This window comes from Lontra canadensis, unplaced genomic scaffold (genome assembly GCF_010015895.1).
Source record: "Lontra canadensis isolate GAN:19392208 unplaced genomic scaffold, GSC_riverotter_1.0 scaffold66, whole genome shotgun sequence".
Classification (NCBI taxonomy): domain Eukaryota; kingdom Metazoa; phylum Chordata; class Mammalia; order Carnivora; family Mustelidae; genus Lontra; species Lontra canadensis.
The window spans coordinates 3,156,845-3,180,545 of NW_022631060.1; the positions used below are offsets into that span (position 1 = coordinate 3,156,845).

Here is a 23,701-nt window from a genome sequence, read left to right on the forward strand (position 1 = left end):
GGCATTGGCTCAAGGCCGCAAGGATTGTCCTGGCTCTAGAACCTGAGGCTCTTGTTAAGCCTTTCTCAGGGGTCTGTATCTCTGGTGGCTTCTGCCCTTTTTCTGCATTGCCCTTTATTTTTTTATTTTATTTTTTAATAATTTGCTTTTTTTTTTTAAAGGATTTTATTTATTTATTTATTTATTTGAAAGAGAGACAGTGAGAGAGAGCATGAAAGGGGAGAAAGTCAGAGGGAGAAGCAGACTCTCCATGGAGCAGGAAGCCCGATGTGGGACTCGATCCCAGGACTCTGGGATCATGACCTGAGCTGAAGGCAGTCACCCAACCAACTGAGCCACCCAGGCGCCCTGCATTGCCCTTTAATCAGTCAGGGTCTCAGCAGGGAACAGATGGCATGCTTACTCTGGTTAATTGAAGTGAGTTTAATAAAGGGACTGTCTACAAAAATGTGGGCAGAGTTGAAGGAAAACTGACAAAGGCTCATCAATTCTTTAAGCCCCTGGTGTGTGTCTGTTGGGGGAGGGGAAAGGGGACCTGGTTTCTCACATCCGGAGAGAGCGCTGCTTTCTGGGCTCTGATTTTGGCTGCTTCATCTCCTAATGACCTGCAGGCAAGGAGTGGGTACTCCACATTTGCTGAAGGAATGCCTGCAAGAAAATCTGGAATGCCCAAATATGCAAGAGTCTTGGGGTCAGACATCGAGAATTTGAATCCCGCTCCTGAGTAACCCTCAAGTGACCTCAACCCTCTGGGCCTGGGTCCTCATTGGTAAAGCTTGCCTGGGGGGGTTGCTGTAAAAAGCTACTTACTATGGTTACTGTATGAAAGCAGCCTTCAAATATTTGCTGTAGGAATGCATTTTGCTAAAGCGCTTTATTCATGTTGTCTTTTATTAGCTAATTAATTCCGTTTGAAAGTATTTATCTGGGGCGGTTGGGTGGCTCAGTCCATAAGTGCCCCTCTTCGGCTGGGATCCCTGTCCCAGGGTCATGGCATCCAGTCCCACATGGGGCTCCTTGCTCAGCGGGTAGCCTGCTTCTCTGTCTACCTGCCGCTGCCCCTGCTTGTTCTCTCTCTTTCAGATAAATAAATAAAATAAAACAAAATAGAAAATACTTATTTACTTAGCATCCACTCTAGGTCAGACGCTGTTAACTTGTGAGCCCAGAGGTTGGACCGCCGGTGGGCGTGGCGAAAGGGGGGCGGGGTCCACGGAATCCCCGCCTCCGATAGCGATGCCCAATTGGGTCCACGGAGGGGGCAGAGTCCCGCCCACTTCTCTAGGGCAGGCCCGGAAGCAGGTTCGGAGAGGCTAAGTGTGTTTCCGGTTGGGCGGGAGGAGCGTCTGCTTGGGCCCGTGTGAGTTTAGTCGCTGTTGTGTCCCCGCCGGGAGCATGTTTTATCACGTAAGCGGAGCACCAGGTGGCGGCGAGGGCAGGGTTGAGAGGAAGAGTTAAGCGGGCGCCGGGTCAAGGAGTTGCTCCTGACCCCATGTCCCTACAGCGCCTTCCTTGGACTCCATCCCGCTTTTCCCTCAGATCTCCCTGGAGCACGAGATCCTGCTGCACCCGCGCTACTTCGGCCCCAACCTGCTCAACACCGTAAAGCAGAAGCTCTTCACGGAGGTGGAGGGGACTTGCACCGGCAAGTGAGTGCCGCGCCCTTCGTACCGAAGCGCGCGATGCTTCCAGCCTCTCCCCAACTGCTATAGGTCCACAAGGACCTGCTCCCTACCCTGGGGAACCCTCTCCCTCTCAGGCACCCCACGCAGGCACTTGCTTCCTGCTTTGGGTTCCCGCGGCGCTGTCTGCAAAGCTGGATCGTAAGACTGTCCCTGAAGCAGAGATTGGTCATTTGGTTGATGCCACAAACATTTTTAAATCTCCTGCTGTGTGCTAGGTTCCGGGCTGGGCCCGGGGACAATGCAGCCAAGAAGATAGAATGAGGCCAGCGCTCATGGGCCTCACAGCCTAATCATTGTTCCTGTGTCTGTTCCCCCTCTGTGGTTTTTTTTTTTTTTTTTAAGATTTTACTTATTTATTTGACAGATCACAAGTAGGCACAAGTAGGCAGAGAGAGAGGAAGGGAAACAGGCCTCCTCCGATGCGGGGCTGGATCCCAGGACCCTGGGATCATGACCTGAGCTGAAGGCAGAGGCTTTAACCCACTGAGCCACCCAGGTGCCCCCTCTCCCTGTGATTCTTATGACTTCTTCTTCTTCTTCTTCTTTTTTTTTTTAAATTTTTATCCATTTATATGACAGAGACTGCGAGAGAGGGAACACAAGCAGGGAGATTGGGAGAGGGAGGAGCAGACTTCCCACAGAACAGGGAGCCTGACTCGGGGTTGGATCCCAGGACCCTGGAATCATGACCTGAGCCAAAGGCAGTTGCTTAAAGACTGAGCCACCCAGACGCCCCTCTTCTGTTTTTTTCTATCCCACAGGACCAAAGGACCTGGCATGGCACATCTCTGGGCTCTGCAGAGAAGGGCCTCTCACATGGTGATGTGAAGGAGCTGGGATGAGCCCTGGGCTGTGGGTACTTGGGCCTCCCGCATGGGAATAAACACAGGCAGGGGGCCTGATGGCTCAGTAGGTTAGGTGTCTGACTTGGGCTCAGGTCTTGAACTCAGGGTCCTGGGTTGGAGCTGCATGTGGGGCTCCGTGCTCAGTGGGGAGTGTCCGTCCTCCTCCCTTCTCCTGCCTCGTCCTCTCTCTCTCAAATAAATAAATAATAAAAATGCACATGCGGGCGCCTGGGTGGCTCAGCGGGTTAAGCCTCTGCCTTCAGCTCAGGTCATGATCCCAGAGTCCTGGGATTGAGTACCACATCACGCTCTCTGCTCAGCAGGGAGCCTGCTTCCCCTCCCCTCTCTGTCTCTCTGCCTACTTGTGATCTCTCTCTCTGTCAAATAAATAAATAAAATCTTAAAAAACATAAATAAAAATAAAAATGCACATGCAAGTTCCTGAACCTCATCTCATCCAGACAGCATCAAGACTGGGGACAGGCCTGGGAATCTGTGTTTAGTAAGTTTTTCTTAGGTGATTGAGGCATCCCCAAGATTGAGGTCTCTTGGCTCAAGGACCACAGCCTCCTTGGATATTTATTGTGAAATTATGAGAGCAGCATTTGGCATTATAGATACTGATCAGTATCGTGTCTTCTCTCTGGCATTAAGTTCTGCAGGCAGGGGTGCTATCTCCTTCCATCTGTACTGTTCTCTAACGCCCATGCCCACCGTCTTGTTGCAGATGGTTTTAGAGGCTCTTGTCCACACAGTGCCTTTCTTTTTCCCTTCCTTACAGGTATGGCTTTGTAATTGCTGTCACCACCATTGACAATATTGGTGCTGGTGTGATCCAGCCAGGCCGAGGATTTGTTCTTTATCCCGTTAAGTACAAGGCCATTGTTTTCCGGCCCTTTAAAGGGGAGGTTGTGGATGCTGTTGTCACTCAAGTCAACAAGGTGAGACCGTACAGAGCGGAGGCAGTTGGGTGGCTGCTTAGAAGATGGGAGATGGGTCTCAACTACTCTTGCTCACTCTGTGTTCTTGGCTAAGTCACTCTGTGCTTCCAGTTTCCTCACCTGTCAAATGGTACAGTAATCTCAGTGCTGCCTCCCTCGGGGTCCTATAATATAAGTCAGAAAGAGTAGTCACCAGTGGCAGCCTCCATTGGTTGAGTACTTGGGCCAGGTCCAGCGCAAAACCTCACGATGACTGAGGCGTGTGCCTTTGTATAGAAGCCTCCGTGTGGAGAACGTAAGTCTACTGGCCAAGGTCATGTAATGCACAAGTGTTCAAATTGTGGACTGACAAGCCCCAGGCCTTGGGCCTTGATTGGCCTGTATTTGTTTCACTTAAAATGAAATCGTGGCAGAAGAGAGACATGAAAGCAGATGATACCATTCAGAGTGGTTTCAAAACATGAAGATTTTTTTTTTTTTAAGATTTTTTATTTATTTGGCAGAGATCACAAGTAGGCAGAGAGGCAGGCAGAGAGAGGGGGGAAGCAGGCTCCCCGCTGAGCAGAGAGCCCGATGTAGGGCTAGATCCCAGGACCCTGAGATCATGACCTGAGCCGAAGGCAGAGGCTTAACCCACTGAGCCACCCAGGTGCCCTTAAAACATGAAGATTATTAGGAGTCAGATAAAGTTGGGAAGCTTACAAGAGTTGGGGGATAAAAGACAAAGCCTTAAAGACTCGTTGTCCTCCTAGGTGGGGCTCTTCACAGAAATCGGACCTATGTCCTGCTTCATCTCTCGACATGTAAGTCTGGGCATGCTGGGGGCGCTAAGGAGGAGAGAGAGTCCTGATCATCTCTGGAAGCACCTGTGGAAAGCGCTGACCAGTCTTGCTTTCCTTTCAGTCCATCCCATCAGAGATGGAGTTTGACCCCAACTCCAACCCACCCTGTTACAAGACAATGGATGAGGTGGGTGGGGAGGAAGTGCATGAGAGGGAGGAAGGAGGAATGAGCCCTCTGAGGGATTTTGGCTTTGTGGGGGGAGGACGGGGGGAAGGGGGGGGGGGGTGCCATATCTGAGTATCCCGTTCCCTCTTCCCAGGACATTGTGATTCAGCAGGATGATGAGATCCGCTTGAAGATTGTGGGGACCCGTGTGGACAAGAATGACATTGTGAGTCTCTTGCCTGCCCTCTTCCCTGTGCCAGGCAGAGGTGGGAACTGTTGATTTCTTACCACCGAGGGTTCCTGGGGATTTTGTGCTCTTCTGCAAGGAAGAGGGGATGGCTGGGCAGAAGCCCTGGGGCTGGGGGTTAGAGGCTAGTCCCGCGCTTGCTCAGGCTTTATTTCCTTTCTGCCTTCCCTCCTGCAGTTTGCTATTGGCTCTCTGATGGACGACTACTTGGGTGAGTGCCTGATCATGCATCCAGGGTTGTTGCCTGGAGAAGGGGTGTGTGAAGGCAGGGGGTGGACGTGGGACTTAATGCCCGAGTTGCAGATGAAGAAAACTCAGGACTGTCCGCTTGGAAGATCCAGGACATGCGCCTCATGGGACGAGGAATGCTTGGTTGATGGCTGCCCCCAAGCTCTGAGCCCAACTGATGTGCTTTTCCTGTTCTCTGCAGGGCTTGTGAGCTGAGCACTGGGACCCTCTGCTCTGTTTGGTCCTTATCTAGGAGATGTGGTAGTCACACTTCATGGAGCCCAGAGGCCTGGTCTGGCTGCTGTGGGGAGGCAGAGAAGGCTCCTTGTCCCCAGAAAACACTGGGTTCTTCTGCTTAGCAACCACTCCCCAGATTTCTGACTGTGCATTCTAACCATAAAGGTCCTGTTCTCATGGAAGTGTTACCTCCTTTATTTGGTAAGAACAATTCTTTCTTAAAGGCTGGAGCCCAGTTGGTTGCTGGTCTCTCTTTCGGTGGCCTGATGCCTCAGTTAGCCTCAGTGACCCAGAGGATCTGACTAAACCCTTTTGCAGAGGGTTGACGTTGACCTCACTGAAGAGAAGGCACTAATGTCAGGTCTCTGGCTTCCAGCAAATGATGCTGTCGTTAGAGCCAGTCCGAGTCCCGATCGAGTTGTAGAGTATTTGCGCTTCCCTCACCCATAAACACAAAGGGTGTAGCTGGGCATGAGGGGAGACGAGATGGTTGGGTCGGGGGAGGGAAATGAGGACAGAAATGACCCCAGACTTTGGGATCCCAACACAGCCCTCCCTAGGATGGCTTCACAGACAATGGAGGCCTTTCAATGCTGATCGATCCCTAAGCTGAACTGAAAATGGGAACAGGCTTAAAATGTCCATAGGGGGTGACACGGTCAAAATCCGTGAAATGACTGGAAGACTAAACAGATATGCCGCCTTCCCTCCCAGGATGCCCACACTCTGCTTTTGTCATATAATTCCTCTGCCTTGGTGTGCCCTCTCCCATCCTGTCTCCTGGCTGCCTGCCGATCCAGCAAACCTCAATCATTCTTCTCCCCCTCCTCCCTTTTTCTTCTTTTTCAGCTTTCTTTTACTTCCTTGGGAAGCAGAATTGTGTCATAGAAAGCGTGGTATTTGGGTTGGTGTAAAACTGGGTTTCAGTTCTAGCTGGGTGACCTTATGTTTTCTCGTGAGAAAAGGGCCTACTACATCCCTCTCTGGGTGGTTGCTGCTGGTGTGAGCTTACACGTGCAAGTGGCTTGCACGGCGTCTGGCCCTGGATAGGCCCTCAACTGTTAATTGTGATGATTGTGCCCTAATGCATTAAAGCAGTGATTCTGAGCTGGGGTGATTTTTGCACCCTGGGGACATTTGGCAATGACATTTATTTGGGCTGTAACAACTATGGATGGTACTACTGCCTTCTAGTGGGAAGAGGCCAGGGGTGCTGCATAGCATCCTTCAGTGTCTAGGACCCCGCTCCCCAACAAAGAATTACCTGGTTCCAAATGTCAATCATGCCAAGGTCCAGAGACCCCCATAAGAAGCATCCAGAATAGTGTCTGGAACATGGTAAGAAAATGACACTTAAATGTGGTTTCTTTATCCTTGCCTTCACCACTCCTGGACAGATAGATGGAGGCTTTTCCATTCATACCTCTACAGTGTGTCACAAAACGTTTTGTTACTGTCTCCCATTCCTTTTTATAACCTTTATTTCTTTCTCTTTTTTAAGATTTTTATTTATTTGACAGAGAGAGCCCACAAATGGAAGCAGGTAGAGGCAGAGGGAGAAACAGGCTTCCCACTGAGTGGGGAGCTCTAATGTGGGGCTGGATCCCAGGACCCTGGGGTCATGACCTGAGCCGAGGGCAGATCCTCAACTGACGGAGCCACCCAGGTGCCCTCTCTCTGTGTTTTTAAGATTGATCTATTTATTTTAGAGAGCATGAGTGGGAAGGGGAGAGGAAGAGAGAATCTCAGCAGACAGCTCACTGAGCACAGAACCTGATGCGGGGCCCCATCTCATGACCCTGAGATGACAACCTGGGCCAACACGGAATGTGGACCCCTTCTCTGTGCCACCCAGGCTCCCCTAACCGGTTCCTCTTTTAAGTAATCTCTACACCCAGGGTGGGGATTGAACTCATGACTCTGAGATCAAGAGCTACCTGCCCCACTGACTGAGCCAGCCAGGTGCCCCTCATTATTATGTAAAGATTTTTTTTTCCCCTTTAAGATTTTATTTATTTATTTATCTGACAGATCACAAGTAGGCAGAGAGGCAGGAAGAGAGGAGGAAGCAGGCTCCCCGCCAAGCAGAGAGCCCAATGCGGGGCTCAATCCCAGGACCCTGGGATCATGATGTGAGCCGAAGGCAGAGGCTTTAACCCACTGAGCCACCCAGGGGCCCTCTTTTTTTATTTTTTAAGATTTTATTTATTGGGGTGCCTGGGTGGCTCAGTGGGTTAAGACTCTGCCTTCGGCTCAGGTCATGATCCCAGGGTCTGGGGATCGAGCTCGGCCATCGGGCTCTCTGCTCGGCAGGGAGCCTGCTTCCTCCTCTCTCCCAGCCTGCTACTCTGTCTACTTGTAATTTCTGTCTGTGAAATAAATAAATCTTAAAAAAAAAAAGATTTTATTTATTTATTTGACAAAGAGATCACAAGTAGGCAGAGTAGCAGGCCGGGGGTGGGGTGGGGTGGGGAAGCAGGCTCCCCGCTGATCAGGGGTCTCCCAGGACCCTGAGATCATGACCTGATCGGAAGGCAGAGTTTTAACCTGCCGAGTCGCCCAGGTGCCCCAAGTTTGTTATCTTCTTGATATCTGATAACTGTGGATTCACATGCATCCCTTTCTGTTTAATTTTTCTGTCTCCAGCTCTTGGGACTGGGCCACGTTTTCCAAGTTTGTTGAATCTGGGACAGTTTCTGGGCTGGATTTGCAGTGAATTTTCCCACGGAAACCACATTATAGTTGTGCTACCACTTTGTTGTACTCTGAGTGGATCACCCGGGTTGTAGGGACTCCCCCTAAGCTGTAAACACCATGTGTGTCACCAAGAGCAAAATTCCTCTCAAGTTCTCAGAGGGAGCCACCCATCTGTAAATTGTGTTGCGGAGAACCTGGAAGTAACACGGGCCTAGAAAGGAAGCAACTGATGGACGGAAGCTGCTCGTGGAACCTGGGCACGAAGATGGTGGTGAGGATGTGGGGGGTGGTACCCATCAGGAAGGCACGTGCTGTCGGGGAAAGGGAGCAAGTGCGGATGGCCTGGAGATGGTCTCCAGGATTCTTCTAAGGTTTTGTAACTGAAAGTTATGGCCTCTTAGAAAGGTCACAGGTAACAGGAATATCTGCCTGCTAATGCTAAGTCTTTGACACACTACGGGATTGTTCACAAGGGTTCCATGGAGTCTTGTCTGTTACTCCACTTGAAGGCTGACAAAACAGGTGAGACACCTCAACTAGAATGCGTACAGTCACACAGCTCTATTGAGTGGTAGGGCTTTTGTTTTGTTTTTAAACTGTCCATCTGGCACCAAAGCCTTCATTAGCTCTCTTTGCCAGGCAGTAGGTGGCTGGGGAGTGAGTGGACCCAGCTTTCTTACCTGTGGCCATGTGGGTCTCACTACTGCTTCCCTTAACCCCTGCCTACACCTGAGCTTGGGGGCAGATGGGCCCCAGATAGCTTGAATACAGTGTCAGTATGTCCCACAGGCCACAGGGCCTTCCACCATTGTCTCCTGCCTCCAAGGTTGCCAGTGGCTCTCCAGACTAATTAAACACTTCAGCCAGGAGATGAGCTAGGAGCCCAGATCTTGCTAAGCTGACTTCAGACTCAGGACGTCAGAGGAGTCCCTGCCCCTTCCCTTTATGCAGAGGTGGGCAGACACTGGAGCATTGAAGCACAGTACTGAAAACTACTGCTAGTGTCATTCTGAATGTAACTGGAAGAAACTCAGCAGGGTCATGGGCTGCTTAGGGGGTGTTGCCATGGCAACCTGAGTCACCTCCATCTGGCTTTCCCAGCTCTGTCCTGGGAGGATCTTTTCTGGAGGCAGCAGCATCTAACCCAGAGAGGGAGGAAGGTCTAGAATGTATACAGTCACGCTCCCTTGTGGAATACTCCTCTCTGTAATGAACAGACTGTTGCCAACTACCTCATCTTGGATGAACGTAAAGGAATTGATTCATTGTCTGCCCCCTGTTATGTGAAAGAAGGTCCGTCCACAACTCTGTCGAGTGCTTTCATAGACATGATCTCATTTAATCTACAGTAGTCCGGTGAGGTGGGTATTACTACCCCATTTTGTAGTTGGGCGAAAATGTGGTTAGGTAATTTGCCCCAAATTGGTGGCAGAATTTGGACCCAGGTTAGTCTGACTCCAAATACTAGACTCACTAACCCCACTTGGTTCTGAACTGAGAACTGCGCAAGTTCGGGAAAGTGCGTGCAGGGGGAACGGTCAAGGAAGTCTGCGAGGCAGGTGAGGGCTTATGTTTGGGCTCCTGTTCAGTAGGAACAGGAATGAAAAAGATAGGAGGTGGGGTGTCCGAGTGAGCATGGCCCTGGCGTCTGCAGCTTGCACGTTGAGTTCGGGCCAGTGGGAAGACCCTTCTGTCCGGAAGAGAATACCCACCGGGAGCTCCAACTCTACGGCGGGAAAGGGAAGTGCAGGTGATGGAGGGGTAAGCTGATCCCCAGCAAGCGGGCAAAGAAAACTTTGATTAGTCATTAAAGTTTAAAGCTTCGTTGCAGTCGCGTACGTACTCAGGAGCAGACTAGACTAAACGAATAAGGACGCTATTCTTGACCATACGCTTTTCAAGCCAAACCATAGGTACCTACTCGCAAAGATTCCCAAGAGCTGTTGCTTTAAGAAGCCCGACGCCTCGACGTCACGTGACCCCATCGCGCCCAGATGGTTTTACAGCCCCTTCACAGAGGCCAACCGCTTGGCCGGAAGCCCCCGGGAGGGCGGGAACTTCGCAAGGCGCTCGCCGATTGGCTGTGCTCTTGGAGGGTGGGGCCTGGGCTCAGAGAGAGGGAATTAGGGTGAGCAGGGTGAGTGGGCGCTGCCGCCGCCGCCGCCACCGCCGCCGCCGCCGCCGCCGCCGCCGCCGCCGCCTGGGTAGACACTTTCGCTGCGCCCGGAGCCCTCAGGTGAGCAGTCCCTCGCAGGGCCTCGCACTCTCCGTCCCGCTGTGGGCCGCGCACTCACCGGTCTTAGGGCCGGCTCCTCTGGGGGCCCGCCCCCTTCTCTGACCACGTGACCCAAGTTCGGTAACCCCTGACCTCTTCCACCCCACCCCGCCGCTTCTGGATCGGGGATGAAGCGAGGCTTGGTGAGGGGGATGCCCGCCCCCGAGGCCGGTGGCGGTCAGGTCCCACGCTCTTTCCCAGTGTGGCTAGTGGCTCTGAGGATGCAGAGAGGAGATTGGGGTGGAGGGAGACCTTGGTCAGAACCTGGACTTTGTGGGTCTTAATGTGGGCATCCAGTAGGGAAACTCTGTCCGCGCTTTCCGCGTGGGCAGGACTTCATATTCTCATTTCACGGACAGGGAAACAGAAACTTCAGAATTACCCGTTGGCGGGTCTCCAACGCCGAGTCTTCGGGCTGGGAATGCAGGCCTTGTTCCCCACACAGCCCGCCACTCCTGATGATTGGGAACAAGAGTTGGTCCCTGCTCCCTACTTAGTGCTCGCTGGGTGGTCTCGGACAAGTCACTGAACATGAATCCCTCAGAGCTTTGATTTCCTTGACTGTGAAATTGACATAGTACTTATATAATACTTATTTCATTGTTAATGAGGATAAAATGAAGTATGAGCCATATAAAGCACTTAGCTTTGTGCCTCAGGCATTGCGTGTGTTTAGAAAAAATAGCTGTTTTTTGTTCGTTTTTGCAGCAAGCGTTTATTGCGGGCGTATTATGTGCTGACAGTGTGCCCGACGCTGGGGATGCAAAGGTGAGCAAACAGGCATGACGATCCTAGCTGGTGTGGAGCTTACTGTCTAGTAGGGGAGGTGGGAGTTAATCACAAAGTTACACAGATACGTAATTACAAACTGTGATAATTGCTTTGAAGGCAAAGTACCCGGACACTGTGGAGGTCTGAGGAGACTTCCCGGAGCAAGTGACATTTGAACTGAGACTTGAGGGAGCCTCTTAGGAGTCTACTAGACCTAGAGATTGGGAGTGAAGGAGGAGAGTGTTTCCAGTAGCGCAGTGTATGAACGTCCTGATAGCAGGTGTTTTGCGGAGGAATGGAAAGAGGCCATGGTGGGAATGCAGAACACAGGAGAGAAATGTTGCAGAAGTCGGTGGACATGCAGGACCTGGGAACCAGGTCTCTTCTCTATTCCAGAGCCAGTGTGGAGCCACTGGGAGGCATACGGGAGGCCAGGGTAGGATGCCCATTGGATCTAGGGACCTGGAGATCACTCGTGACCCAGTGAGCCTTGCCAGAGAGGAGGAGTGGGGCAGCTCCTGGGTGGGTCACCCTGGAACTGGAGCCCTGCTGCCCATGGTGCTGACGCCTCACTCTGGCCCTTACGGGCCTGCCTTCTAATTGTGTCAGAGTCATTCATCGGCCACTGTTTTTGTTGGATTCTTACTCTGCCATATCCTGTGAACGGAAGAACAGGTTCCTGCCTTTAGGCCTCGTGGCCAGACTGGGGAAGACCAGACACATGGGCAAAAAGCCCAGCTGCTGAAAGCCTGACAGTCCCCAGTGGCATATGAGCAGGAAGACCTTACAGGGAAGCCTGGCGTCACTTTAGCAAAGAGAAGAGGGTGGGGGCTTGGAGTAAAGGGGGAGGCAGACCAGCCTGAGCACTGGTGGAGGAGCGCAAGGCAGGCGGGAAGACACTAGGCTGGTCTTCCTGGGAGGAGGGATCAGCTTGAACACCTGTGGGGATTTGGGACCAAACCCAGAATGTCAAGCTGGGGAGTTGAGAGTTTCTTTTAGAACCTGTGGGGAAGGACTGAAGGCTTTTGAGCAAGGGGGAAAGTACTGTTTTCATCAAGACTCAGTAGGTAGTGGCTGTAGCAAGAATCAGGGGGAGGAAGACATGACGTTTTTACTTGTAACTGACCGTGGTTACATCTTCCGTTGTCCATCTGGGTACCGTTCTAGTCCCTGGCTTCCTCCTGCACCAGCTCATTCGTCTTCACAGCAGCCCGTGAATTAGGGAGGGCGGGGGTGATTGCCTGTGTTCCCCAGGTTGGGACACCAAGGCTCAGGCTGACAGACCTCGGCCACGTTCACTCAGGAAGTGGTAGGGCACGGCTGGGGCCCAGTTCCGTGAACTCCCAAGGCCAGGCCCTTTCTCAGGCAACACTTGTCTGACCCGGCTCGTCTGTTTCTTGCACTTTACCTCAGTGGCGCCTGGTTTGGGGTTTCTGGAGCAAGAGCAGGGAGCCTGGCTCAGAAGGCCTTGAGGCAGGCTCCTGTGCTCCGAGGGGGCCTGGGTGGCTTTTTAGGCCTTCTCTCCTGGCTCCCAGCTCCAGCGGAGCCATGTCAGAGCGGGAAGAGCGGCGGTTTGTGGAGATCCCTCGGGAGTCGGTCCGGCTCATGGCAGAGAGCACGGGCCTGGAGCTGAGCGACGAGGTGGCGGCCCTGCTCGCAGAGGACGTGTGCTACCGGCTCAGAGAGGCCACGCAGGTCCGCTCCCCTTCCCTCCCTGCACCCTCCCTGCTCTCCCCTCCCGGTGGTCGCCCCCTCCTGCAGGGATGTATTACACAGGTATGGGTGCGGCCCCTACTCGGGCTTCGAGGCAAGGCAATGGAGGAGGCCGTCCCTGCCCTCTCCAGAGTTCCCCTTTGAGCCAGAGGGGCTTCCTGGCGAACGGTGCTGGCTGTGCATGGTCTCACGTGCCCATCTTCTTGACAGCCATGCTGGGCAGGCCACACAAGGTCGTGCTCATATTCTGCATGCGAGAAACGGGTCCCAGAGAGGGAATATTACATCAAGGGCTGTTTGCACAAGACCAGCGCTGGAGTCCAGGCGTTTTGGTCTCTGTTCGGGGTCCTTTTTGCCTTCCGTCTGTCTCTCTCCCCTGGGGGGACTCTGTACCCCCTTCTCTCTGTCCCCTGACTTTGTTCCTTCCCTCTTAGAATAGCTCGCAGTTCATGAAACACACCAAACGGCGGAAGCTGACCGTCGAGGATTTCAACAGGGCTCTCCGATGGAGCAGCGTGGAGGTGAGTCGATCCCAGGCTGTGGAGGCCTCGGCTGGCACGACCCACCTCCGTGCCCTGCTCGGGGCTGGCACCACGGAGACACGAAAACCCAGCGTGCGCACAAGGGAAGCTCATGGCCGCCACAGTGCTGGGGGGCCCAGAGGTTCGGGAAGCCTTCTTGGAAGAGCTGGGACTCGATGCAGGCTTTGAAGGGAGGCTTGCATTAGACTCAGCTAAGAGGGGAAGAGGGGGACATTCTGGGTAAGGGAGGAGCCTGGGCACAAATGTGGATGTTAAAATGTCCTGCGTAGTTGTTGGGGGGTAGGGACTCGAGGGGAGGAGGTCAGGTTGAGAAGAGAGTAGTGTTGGGGCGCCTGGCTGGCTTGCTCAGTAGAGCATGTGGCTCCTAATCTCAGGGTTGTGAGTTTGAGCCCCGCATCGGGCATGGAGCCTACTTTAAAAAAAAAGAGTCGTGTTTTCAAAGTTGGGTGAGTGTGAGGACCAGCAGCAGAGTGGTGTGGGGCTCAGAGCCCATACAAATCGGGGTGGAGGGACCATGTTCTACTCCCTGACCCAGCGAGTGCTCGGTGCTGCGGCCAGATTCCTAGCAATAGGCTTGAGGCCTGGGGCATCTCCCCTTTCTCAGGACTTTTGGATTTGCCTCAGTGTAGACTCCCCTGCAGGATCTATAGAGTGTCTCTTCCCTCCCTGGATTCAGCCTGCCCTCTGGTCCTCTCTCTGCTCAGGCCGTGTGTGGTTATGGATCCCAGGAGGCGCTGCCCCTGCGCCCTGCCAGAGAGGGTGAGCTGTACTTCCCTGAGGACCGAGAGGTGAACCTGGTAGAGCTGGCCTTGGCCACCAACATCCCTAAAGGCTGTGCCGAGACAGCTGTGAGAGGTGACTGCCCAGGCCCTCTGTGGGGCGGGGACAGAAACAGAGTCGTCACAGGAGGGGCGATGGGCTGGCTGGTGGATGGAGCAGGACCCAGGGGTGGGCGGTGCTACCACAGGCAAAACCCCAGGCTCACCTCTTTCTTTGCTCTGGTTCTAGTTCATGTCTCCTACCTAGACGGCAAAGGGAACCTGGCCCCGCAAGGATCAGGTAAGGGGTGGTATGGGGAATGGGCTCTGAGCTTTCCTTTCTTAGGAGCTGGCGTGAGGGGGGCACCCCATTTCTCTGATTCTTCATCTGACAAGTATTTACTGATACCTGGTCCTGCGGGGGCTCGGATTTGGAGATAGCAGCCCAGTCTTGGAACCCGTCACGTTGTGGGGTGTTGAATGCTGGCACACAAGTCTGGGCAGCTGGGGTCCCTGATGGCAGGGGTCCAGGAGGGATTAGGACGGAGCAGGAATCTGCCTAGTGGAGGACAGGTGGGAGGCAGAATACAGAGCAGAGGCGGGCAGAGCAGCAAGGTCAGAGCTGGTGGCTGCGCCATGGGAGTCCTGTCTGCATGGGCTCCTGGCGGGGAGGGTGGAGGGTGGAGGGTAAGGGGGTGAGGGAGAGCACGCAGGGGAGGCTGGGAGAGGGCTGGGCTCTCCACCCTGACCACCTCCTGCCCATCCGCGTGCAGTGCCCAGCGCGGTGTCTTCGCTGACTGATGACCTTCTCAAGTACTACCAACAAGTGACCCGGGCTGTGCTGGGGGACGATCCACAGCTGATGAAGGTGAGCGAGTGGGGCACAAAGGCCAGCGTTCAGGTTCCCTGAAAGCCCTCTCAGATGCCTGCTTCCTGTCCACTCCACACCGCCGGGCTAACATGGCTGGAGGCTGCTGTCGGTGGCGGTGTCATACTCTCAGGCTGGTCCTCCTCCAGGGCAGATTCTAACCATTCTAGCAGGAACCCTTGTTCCTCTGGAGCCAGCAACTCAGCTGGGGCATTTAGGGGGCTCACGTGGTCAGTACCCCCACCCTTTAATTCCAGAACCTACGCTTTAGGGTGAGTATTGACCTGCGGCCACGGGGCGGGGGGAAGGGGACAGGCACATGGCAGCTTTCATTTGCCTGGACTTGAGAGGGAGAGATGGGAGGTAGAGGCAGTCAGGTCAGGGTGCCCGGCCGGCTCAGAGACCCTGCCGCTTTAGCCTCTGGGACTCCTCAGGGCCTGCGGGATGCGACCTGTGGTCAGTCCCCTTCTGTCCAGAATCAGGACAGCACTGGTTTGGTGGTCTGCTCACGCATGTGGCCTCTCCTAGAGGGCTTACATCCCCCACTTCCCCACGTGTCTGGCTGTTGCTGCCACTCCCACGGCAAAATTGGGAATGTCGCTACCGTACATTCCTGCCTCAGAAGCACGGCTCTGGTTCCCCAGGAGCAGGGCAGGTGGCTGGATGGAGGGCCTGGGAGTTGAGCACCTGCCTTGCCAGCATGTTGTCTGCCTTCGTGATACCTGCTGAGGACCTTTATCCAGAAGAGTCTGGGGGTCACAGGTAGCCGAGATTCACGCCTAGGACAGTTTTTCTCATTTACTTAACTTTCTTTCTGCTACAAAAGTAAGACCAGCATTTCATTACAGAAGTATTGTAAAATGAAAGCATACAAACTGGAAAGTGAGGGTCTCTAATAGAAGCGCCTACCTTTTTTCCCCTATGTTTTAACTGTGATTACTCTAGTATAAACCAAAACATCTGGTTTTAGAATAGCTGCTTTTCTCCATTAAAAATGTGTTAGACAGGGGCACCTGGGTGGCTCAGTGGGTTAAGCCTCTGCCTTCGGCTCAGGTCATGATTTCAGGGTCCTGGGATCGAGTCCTGCATCTGGCTCTCTGCTCGGTAGGGGGCCTGCTTCCCCCCTCTCTCTCTGCCTGCCTCTCTGCCTACTTGTGATCTCTCTCTGTCAAATAAGTAAATAAAATCTTAAAAAAAGAAAGCACAAATAATATTTTTTTAAAAAATGTGTTAGAACTTAACATTGTATTCAGTTTCGTGTTGTCACAGATGGGTAGGAGTGGGTATGTTTGTCAGTGGGTATTTCTTTCTTTCTTTTTTTTTTTTTTTAAAGATTTCATTCATTTACTGGTCTGAAAGAGAGAGAGGGAAGAAGCAGGGGGAGTAGCAGGCAGAGCGAGAAGCAGACTCCCCACTGAGCAGGGAGCCTGATGCGGGACTCGATTCCAGGACCCTGGGATCATGACCTGAGTTAAAGGCAGGCGCCCAACCGACTGAGCTGCCCAGGGGTCCCATGAGTGGTTATTTCTTACGGTGGGTTACATTTACAGAAATACAGTTGCTGAATCAAAGAGTGAGAATGTTTACAATTTTACTTTAGAGATACTCAGCTGTCCTTTAAAAACTGTCGGTTTTTCCCTGGGGCTGGTGGATCCAGGGCAGTTTGGCTCCTTCCTTTTCAGATTGCTCTCCAGGACCTGCAGACTAACTCCAAGATAGCGGCCCTCCTGCCTTACTTTGTCTATGTGGTCAGTGGGGTGAGTGAGCAGGCCGGGGAGGTGACCCAGCCCCGGGTAGGGCTGGTGGCGGGTGCCCACAGAGCCGCCGCCCCCTCCCTGCCCCCTCGTGTGCCCCTCAGCCGGCGTCTTCTGCAAACAGGTGAAATCTGTCAGCCACGACCTGGAGCAGCTGCACCGGCTCCTGCAAGTGGCCCGGAGCCTGGTTCGGAACCCACACTTGTGCTTGGGGCCATACGTTCGCTCCCTGGTGGGCAGCGTCCTCTACTGCGTCCTAGAGCCGCTGGCTGCCTCCATCAACCCTCTGAATGACCACTGGACTCTTCGGGATGGCGCCGCCCTCCTGCTCAGCCACATCTTCTGGTAGCCACTGGGCCTAGCCCAACAGAGGGGGGCTGCCACAGTGCTGAGGGGGTTGTGGTGGGAGGGGGTGGAAATGTTTGGCTTCAAGGCCCTATGTCATGAGGTCAGGGAGCCTCTCTGCATTAGAGCTTTCCGGTCGCTGCACTGTGGCGCGCCGGGGTTGTGGAAGCGGACGGCGACTGCGCCAAGGGCTTGGTCCTTCAGCCCCTTGGGTAGTCTTCGGTCCCTGAACAACGAGCCACCTTGTTTGCTTACCTCAGTGTGCCAGGCCACCGCCATTTTCTCTGTGTGCCCTGACTTGAGTCCAGTTGGCTGGCCCCATGCCTCGTTCTCCTCCCTGACCCAATGCTGCGCCCGTAGGACCCACGGGGACCTGGTGAGCGGCCTTTATCAGCAGATCCTGCTCTCCCTGCAGAAGGTCTTGGCAGACCCGGTGCGGCCTCTCTGCTCTCATTACGGGGCTGTGGTGGGGCTGCATGCCCTTGGCTGGAAGGTGAGGACCCTGGCCTTTCCCCACAGACACAGCCATAAGAGCTCCCATTTGTAAATAGAACGGTGGTATTTATGTGTCTGTTCTCATAAAAATGGTCTATGCTTGCCGTTTCCATGTGTAGAGTTCTTGCCTGAAGCCAGGCTAGTTGGTAGCATGATTTTCTGTAGATCAGTGTCTTATGCTTTCAAAAGTCCTACGTGGGGGCGCCTGGCTGGCTCAGTGAGTTCAAGCCTCTGCCTTCGGCTCAGGTCATGATCCCGGGGGTCCTGGGATCGAGCCCCGCATCGGGCTCTCTGCTCAGCGGGGAGCCTGCTTCCCTCTCACTCTCTGCCTGCCTCTCTGTCTACTTGTGATCTCTCTGTCAAATAAATAAATAAAATCTTTTATAAAAAAAAAAAAAGTCCTACGTGGCAAGTACTAATATATCTCCACTTCATGAATCCCTGCCCATACTGTGCTAATCATGTTAAGGAACTATCCCTCAATTCCTCTTGTACTGAGTATTTTTTTAAGCTTATTTATTTTTAGTAATCTCTGTACCCACCATGGGGAACTCATGACCCCAAGATCAAGAGTGGCACACACTACCCACTGAGCCAGCCAGGTGCCTCACTTTTTCGGGTTTTTAATGTGGATCATATGGTAAATATAATGATAGCTTTATTTCATCTTTTCTAAAGCTATTGCCTTTAATTTCTTTCTGTTTTATTGCTAGGACTGCTAGTATCATTTTACATATAAAGATAGGGGGCATCCTTGTGTCATTTCTAATTTTTTTTTTTTTAAGATTTTATTTATTTGAGAGAGACACAAAGAGATAGTGACAGAGAGCATGCGCACAGAGGAGAGGGAGAAGCAGGGTCCCCCTTGAGCCCAGGGAGCCAATGCGGGACTGGATCCCAGGACCCCGGGATCATGACCTGAGCTGAAGGCAGACACCTAACCGACTGAGCCACTCAGGTGCCCCATGTCATTTCCAATTTTTTTTTTTAAAGATTTTATTTATTTATTTGACAGACAGAGATCACAAGTAGGCAGAAAGGCAGGCAGAGAGAGAGAGGAGGAAGCAAGCTCCCTGCGGAGCAGAGAGCCCGATGTGGGACTCGATCCCAGAACCCTGAGATCACGACCGGAGCGGAAGGCAGAGGCCCAACCCACTGAGCCACCCAGGCACCCATGTCATTTCCAATTTTGAGAGAAGTGCTAATATCCTTCCCATTTAGGCTGACATTTACCTTGTGTTTACTGGTAACCTTTCTCGGATAAATTAGTTCATACTGCTTTATATTCTTTTTTAAAGATTTTATTTAGTTATTTATTTGACAGACAGAGATCACAAGTAGGCAGAGAGGCAGGCAGAGAGAGGGAGAGGAGGAAGCAGGCTCCCCGTTGAGCAGAGAGCCCGATGTGGGGCTCGATCCCAGGACTCTGGGATCATGACCTGAGCCGAAGGCAGAGGCTTTAACCCACTGAGCCACCCAGGCGCCCCATACTGCTTTATATTCTTGATTTAATTATTTATGTTTAACTTTTACAAAATGCTTTTTCTGTATTTTTTTGATTGATCCTAAGGTTTTTGTGATTTTATCTGTTAATGAGATTAATTGTATTTATGGATTTAAAAAGAAAACTTATTTAGAGAGAACACTTGCACACTCGAGAGCAGGGCAGGGGGAGGGGGTAGGGGAGGGACAAGCCGACTCAAGCAGACCCTGCGCTACATGACCCCAAGATCACCAAGTGGAAACGAAGAGCCCAACCGACTAAGCCACCTAGGCTCCCGTTTATGGATTTTTTTTTTTAAAGATTTTATTTATTTATTTGACAGACAGAGATCACAAGTAGGCAGAGAGGCAGGCAGAGAGAAAGGAGGAAGCAGGCTCCCTGCTGAGCAGAGAGCCAGATGGGGCTTGATCCCAGGACCCTGGGATCATGACCTGAGCCGAAGGCAGAGGCTTAACCCACTGAGCCACCCAAGCACCCCATGGATTTTTAATAGTAAACCATCATTACATTTTTGTGTATAGACTCAATATAGTAAAGATTTAAAAAAAAAAAACCCTAAATCTTTTATTGGAATATAAGGCATTTTTTGTAAACTTTCGGGCTTACTAAATTTTAATTTTTTTCTGTTTTCAGGAGTGAAATCAATAACAAGTTTCTTCTTTTGTACTGTCCTTGTAGAGTTTTATTATCAGGGTTACACTGACTTCATAGACTGAGGCATGGTGGGAGCATTTCTTGTTTGTTCTTGTGAGATTGAGATGCTCTTTTCCTTGAATATCTGTAGACTCAATTTTAGCAATGATTTTATTTGTGGTTAGGTACCTACTGTGGTTAGAGAATTACTCAAGTTTTTAATAGCTGAGTCAGCAGTAAGTTCTATTTCTCGAGGAACTTGCCCATTTGTTAACATTGTCAAATCTTCAGGCTGTGGATGACCGGCCGGAGAACTCCCACCCAGCAAAGTGCATAACGGAGGTCACCTCTGTGAAGTCTTAACTTGATACATAATCAGAGACCAGGTCTCTGATCAGTTTGTTTTGGGGCAGGTGGTTTGAACTGAGTCCCAGTTTACATCTCAGCAAGAATAGTAGTTGCCTACTGAGCGTATAGGGTAATAGTTGGCAAATTAAATCTGTTTCTAGCCCTGGGCATTACTCACGCCCTCTTAGCCCCTGTCATACAGGTCAGTGATAGTTGGGTCACTTTATATTGTCTTTGTACCTGACCTTTATCGCCAGTGCTTAGCAAAGGTTTGGGTATAGAGTGGGTTCCAAATAAATGCTGGTTGAATATGCCAGGCTAAGAATTTCATATCGGAGATAGAAAGCAGGTCTTCCATGGGAAAGGGTACTTGAGAGGCCATAAGCAACAAAGAGGTGCCTACTGTGTTCCTTCTCTCCCAGGCGGTGGAACGAGTCCTGTACCCACACCTGTCCACTTACTGGACAAATCTGCAGGCTGTGCTAGATGATTATTCCGTCTCTAACGCCCAGGTTAAAGCAGATGGGCACAAGGTTTATGGAGCCATTCTGGTGAGTGCCTGCCCCTTCCAGCCTCCCTTCTTCCCTGCTTGAGCTCAGCAGCTCGCTCACCTGCCTTACTTTGGAAAACTTAATGGGCCCTGGTTCCTCCTAGTTCTTGCCTATCCTGGTTCCTCTGCTCCTGCAGGTGGCTGTGGAGCGACTGCTGAAGATGAAGGCCCAGGCAGCAGAGCCCAACAAGAGCGGCCCAAGCGGCAGGGGGTGCCGGGGCTCCGATGATCTCCCCTGGGACAGCCTCCTTCTGCAGGAGTCTCCCTCCGGGGGCAGCGCGGAGCCAGGCTTTGGGTCTGTCCTCCCGCTGCCGCCAGGAGGCGCGGGGCCGGAGGACCCTTCCCCATCGGTGACCCTGGCGGACATCTACCGGGAGCTGTACGCCTTCTTCGGGGACAGCTTGGCCACCCGCTTTGGCACCGGTCAGCCCGCACCCAGCACTCCGCGGCCGCCCGGGGACAAGAAGGAGCCGGCGGCCGCTCCGGACTCGGTGCGCAAGATGCCGCAGTTGACGGCCAACGCCATGGTCAGCCCGCAGGGCGACGAGAGCCCCCGCGGCGGCGGCCCCGCGGCAGCCTCTGCGCCCGCCGCCTCCGAGAGCCGGCCGCTGCCGCGCATGCACCGGGCGCGGGGGGGCGCCCCGGCAGCAGGGGCCCGGCGCCGGCACCCGCGACGTCTTCCAGAAGAGCCGCTTCGCCCCGCGCGGCGCCCCCCACTTTCGCTTCATCATTGCCGGGCGGCAGGCCGGGAGGCGGTGCCGCGGGCGCCTCTTCCAGACGGCCTTCCCCGCGCCATACGGGCCCAGCCCGGCCTCGCGCTATGTGCAGAAGCTGCCCATGATCGGCCGCACAGGCCGCCCGGCCCGCCGCTGGGCGCTCTCAGACTACTCGCTGTACCTTCCGCTGTGAAGCGGCGCGTTCCCACCCCCTCCTCTGTAAATAAAGCCCTGCGTCGGAAGTGACGTCTCCGCGCTCGCGTGCCGCGCCGGATGAGGCGGGGCTTGGGCGGTTGGCTTCCTGATGGCGGGGGCGCCATGGCGCTGCCCTGGCTGCAGCGCCTCGAGCTCTTGCTCTTCACCGCCGCCTTCCTGTGCGGAGCAGTGGCGGCCGCGACGCTGACCCGGACCCAGGTGCGGGGCGGGGCCGGGCCGGCCTGGGTGTCGGGGAGGTGGGGTGGGATGCTGGTGCTGCTGTCCGGGCCGGCCCGGTCCCGTCGTGCTGCTCTTCGGAGTCGGTGGGCTGCGTGAGGCCCGGCGGGCGCCGATCGGGCTCTGTGGCCTCTCCGGCAGGAGTTCTGCTTCTCATCCGTTTCCTTGCCGCAAGGACGAGTCTTCAGGATTGACTGACAGCACCAGACATAGCCCGGCCTGGTGGCTCCGGCTGTATAACCTTAGCCTAGTTCTGCAGCAGAATTCGGTCCAGGCCCTGCCTTCATCCTTTAAATCAGACACTGTTGTGCCGGGCTCCGCTAGGAAATAAAACCTAGGGTGGTGGAGATGCCGGGCTAGCGCAGGATTGCAGTCCAGTGTGTGTGAATGACAAAACAGCCATGTAGAAAACCCCCACCGAAAGCCCAAGGGTTTTCCCACCCAGGCAGTCGTCTTCGTAGACCCAGGGGCATGGAACCCTATGAATATGAAGTAGGCACTATTAGGTGGTGTTTTTTTTTAACGGATGAAAAAACATCGGAGATAGTTGAAGGTTACACAAGTCCTGGTTTTACTTTAGGATTTCTGCAGAGGGGAGACCAGAACTTGTGAGGCATCTCCGGAGCTCACTGTCCTTTATAACCACCGTCTATTTCCTGATCCTTCTGGCCACAGCAGGTTTGACTTCCCCAGCAGGCCCTCTCCACACTACTGGCCCAGAAACAGGAACTGACAGTGCATCTAGAACTTCCTAGGGTGGCCCTCTCCTAGATTATCCCTCACACTTGCTATGAGCCTGTGCTGAGGCGCTAACCAGACATCTCAGCAGCTTCTCTTCACAGGGCTCCTTCAGTGGCCGCTGTCCCCTGTATGGTGTGGCCACCCTGAATGGCTCCTCCCTGGCCTTAGGCCAGCCCTCGGCCCCGTCCCTCTGCTACTTTGTGGCTGGGGTCTCTGGCCTCCTGGCCCTCTACTGTCTCCTGCTTCTGCTCTTCTGGGTCTACAGCAGCTGCATCGAGGACTCCCACAGGTGATTGCCCTACCCTGAGGGCCGGGGTTTGAGCTGGGAGAAGTCCCATCTCACCCACAAAGCTGGTTCTCTACCTCCTCATAGAGGCCCTATAGGGCTCTGCATAGCACTGGTCATCTCCGCTATAGCCATCTTCCTGGTCTTAGTGGCTGCCTGTATCCTTCGATTTGGCACCCGTTCTCTCTGCAAATCCATCGTCTCCCTGAACATTACAATTAGGTAACGGGAGAGGGAGGGGACCCTGGCTGGGGCTGACTGCCTTGCGTCCACAGAGGGGAGCCTGTAACTCCCTCTCTGTCCCTGTCAGTTGCTCCCATCCTGAAGGGCACCTGGGCATGGGAGTGTCGGGTATGTTCTGCCCTTTCTCACCACCGTCTCTCTGACCTCGCAGCTGCTCTGAAGCCCAGAAAATTCCGTGGACACCCCCTGGAACCGCCCTGCAGTTTTACTCCAACCTACACAATGCTGAAGTGAGGTCCCGGGATATGAAAGACTGGTTCGAAACCCAGGGATTCCCAGATTCCTATAAGCATCTGTAGTTGTAAGGGTGCTTTCCAGTGAGAGGCTGTGAGGGGCTGAAGGGCTTTCAGCCTGACAGCGAACAGAGAATGGTGGTTCGTGGGTGGGACTGGATTTGAGATGGCCACACTCCTCACACTCCTCACACTCCTGTTCCTGTTTCCCACAGACCTCTTCTTGGGTGAATCTGGTATTGTGGTGTGTGGTCTTGGTGCTTCAGGTGGTGCAGTGGAAGTCCGAAGCCACCCCATACCGGCCTCTGGAGCGGGGCGACCCTGAGTGGAGCTCTGAGACAGATGCTCTGGTTGGGCCACGCCCTTCTCATTCCTGAAGAGGAACCAAAGAATGCTTCCTGCAGCCAAAGACTCTGCCCAAGTGCCTACAATCCTGCTGTCCCCTCCTGGCCCTGTTTATGCTGGGAGCCTGTTTTCCCTCCACGAGGGAAACATGATGATAGCCCCCACCCCCACCTCTCTTCCTACAGCTCTTTTTGTAACAGAATATTATATTACTTTCTTCCTTCCTCTTGGTACTGAGTTCTTGGTGTTAAAGCACTGTAGACAGGTGGACGGGAGGACAGAGCTCAACAGACATGTAACAAAAGGCAGAGGTTCTGTCAG

The 23,701-nt window shown here is 53.4% G+C and overlaps 3 protein-coding genes across 4 annotated transcripts; all 3 read left to right on the forward strand.

The window, feature by feature from the left end:
- The first annotated feature begins 1,370 nt into the window (after positions 1 to 1,370).
- On the forward strand, positions 1,371 to 5,313 carry POLR2G (RNA polymerase II subunit G). The gene is made up of 8 exons (XM_032879272.1): positions 1,371 to 1,407; positions 1,540 to 1,649; positions 3,312 to 3,471; positions 4,224 to 4,274; positions 4,375 to 4,440; positions 4,574 to 4,645; positions 4,844 to 4,877; positions 5,097 to 5,313. Exons 1-8 carry the CDS (start codon positions 1,396 to 1,398, stop codon positions 5,108 to 5,110), a joined length of 519 nt encoding a protein of 172 aa, XP_032735163.1. The 5' UTR covers positions 1,371 to 1,395; the 3' UTR covers positions 5,111 to 5,313.
- A 5,498-nt stretch (positions 5,314 to 10,811) lies between these two features.
- On the forward strand, positions 10,812 to 21,325 carry TAF6L (TATA-box binding protein associated factor 6 like). Its single transcript, XM_032879274.1, is given in 12 exon segments — positions 10,812 to 10,871; positions 12,410 to 12,569; positions 13,022 to 13,108; positions 13,834 to 13,984; positions 14,138 to 14,188; positions 14,661 to 14,755; positions 16,438 to 16,512; positions 16,634 to 16,854; positions 17,215 to 17,347; positions 20,257 to 20,385; positions 20,522 to 21,016; positions 21,018 to 21,325. Coding segments are annotated over 12 exon segments (1,881 nt in total). The 5' UTR covers positions 10,812 to 10,863; the 3' UTR covers positions 21,294 to 21,325.
- Positions 21,326 to 21,373: 48 nt separating this feature from the next.
- On the forward strand, positions 21,374 to 23,700 carry TMEM179B (transmembrane protein 179B). 2 transcript variants are annotated; one of them, XM_032879276.1, is made up of 5 exons: positions 21,374 to 21,514; positions 22,375 to 22,562; positions 22,647 to 22,781; positions 22,954 to 23,058; positions 23,251 to 23,338. In XM_032879276.1, coding segments are annotated over exons 1-5 (570 nt in total). In that variant the 3' UTR covers positions 23,252 to 23,338. The 2 variants fall into 2 exon arrangements, with proteins under 2 accessions (XP_032735167.1, XP_032735166.1); XM_032879275.1 differs by having other exon boundaries at positions 21,378 to 21,514; positions 22,954 to 23,032; positions 23,251 to 23,700.
- The last annotated feature ends 1 nt before the right edge of the window (position 23,701 follows it).

What these genes read in the sequence shown, in the direction of transcription:
- POLR2G (XM_032879272.1), top strand. An exon ending in GTTACAAGACAATGGATGAG is followed by an intron (nt 4,441 to 4,573) that starts GTGGGTGGGGAG and finishes CCCTCTTCCCAG; the next exon opens with GACATTGTGATTCAGCAGGA. An exon ending in GTGTGGACAAGAATGACATT is followed by an intron (nt 4,646 to 4,843) that starts GTGAGTCTCTTG and finishes TCCCTCCTGCAG; the next exon opens with TTTGCTATTGGCTCTCTGAT.
- TMEM179B (XM_032879275.1), top strand. Translation starts at nt 21,419, where the DNA reads ATGGCGCTGCCCTGGCTGCAGCGCCTCGAGCTCTTGCTCTTCACCGCC. An exon ending in TCCCTGAACATTACAATTAG is followed by an intron (nt 22,782 to 22,953) that starts GTAACGGGAGAG and finishes CTGACCTCGCAG; the next exon opens with CTGCTCTGAAGCCCAGAAAA. An exon ending in CCAACCTACACAATGCTGAA is followed by an intron (nt 23,033 to 23,250) that starts GTGAGGTCCCGG and finishes TGTTTCCCACAG; the next exon opens with ACCTCTTCTTGGGTGAATCT.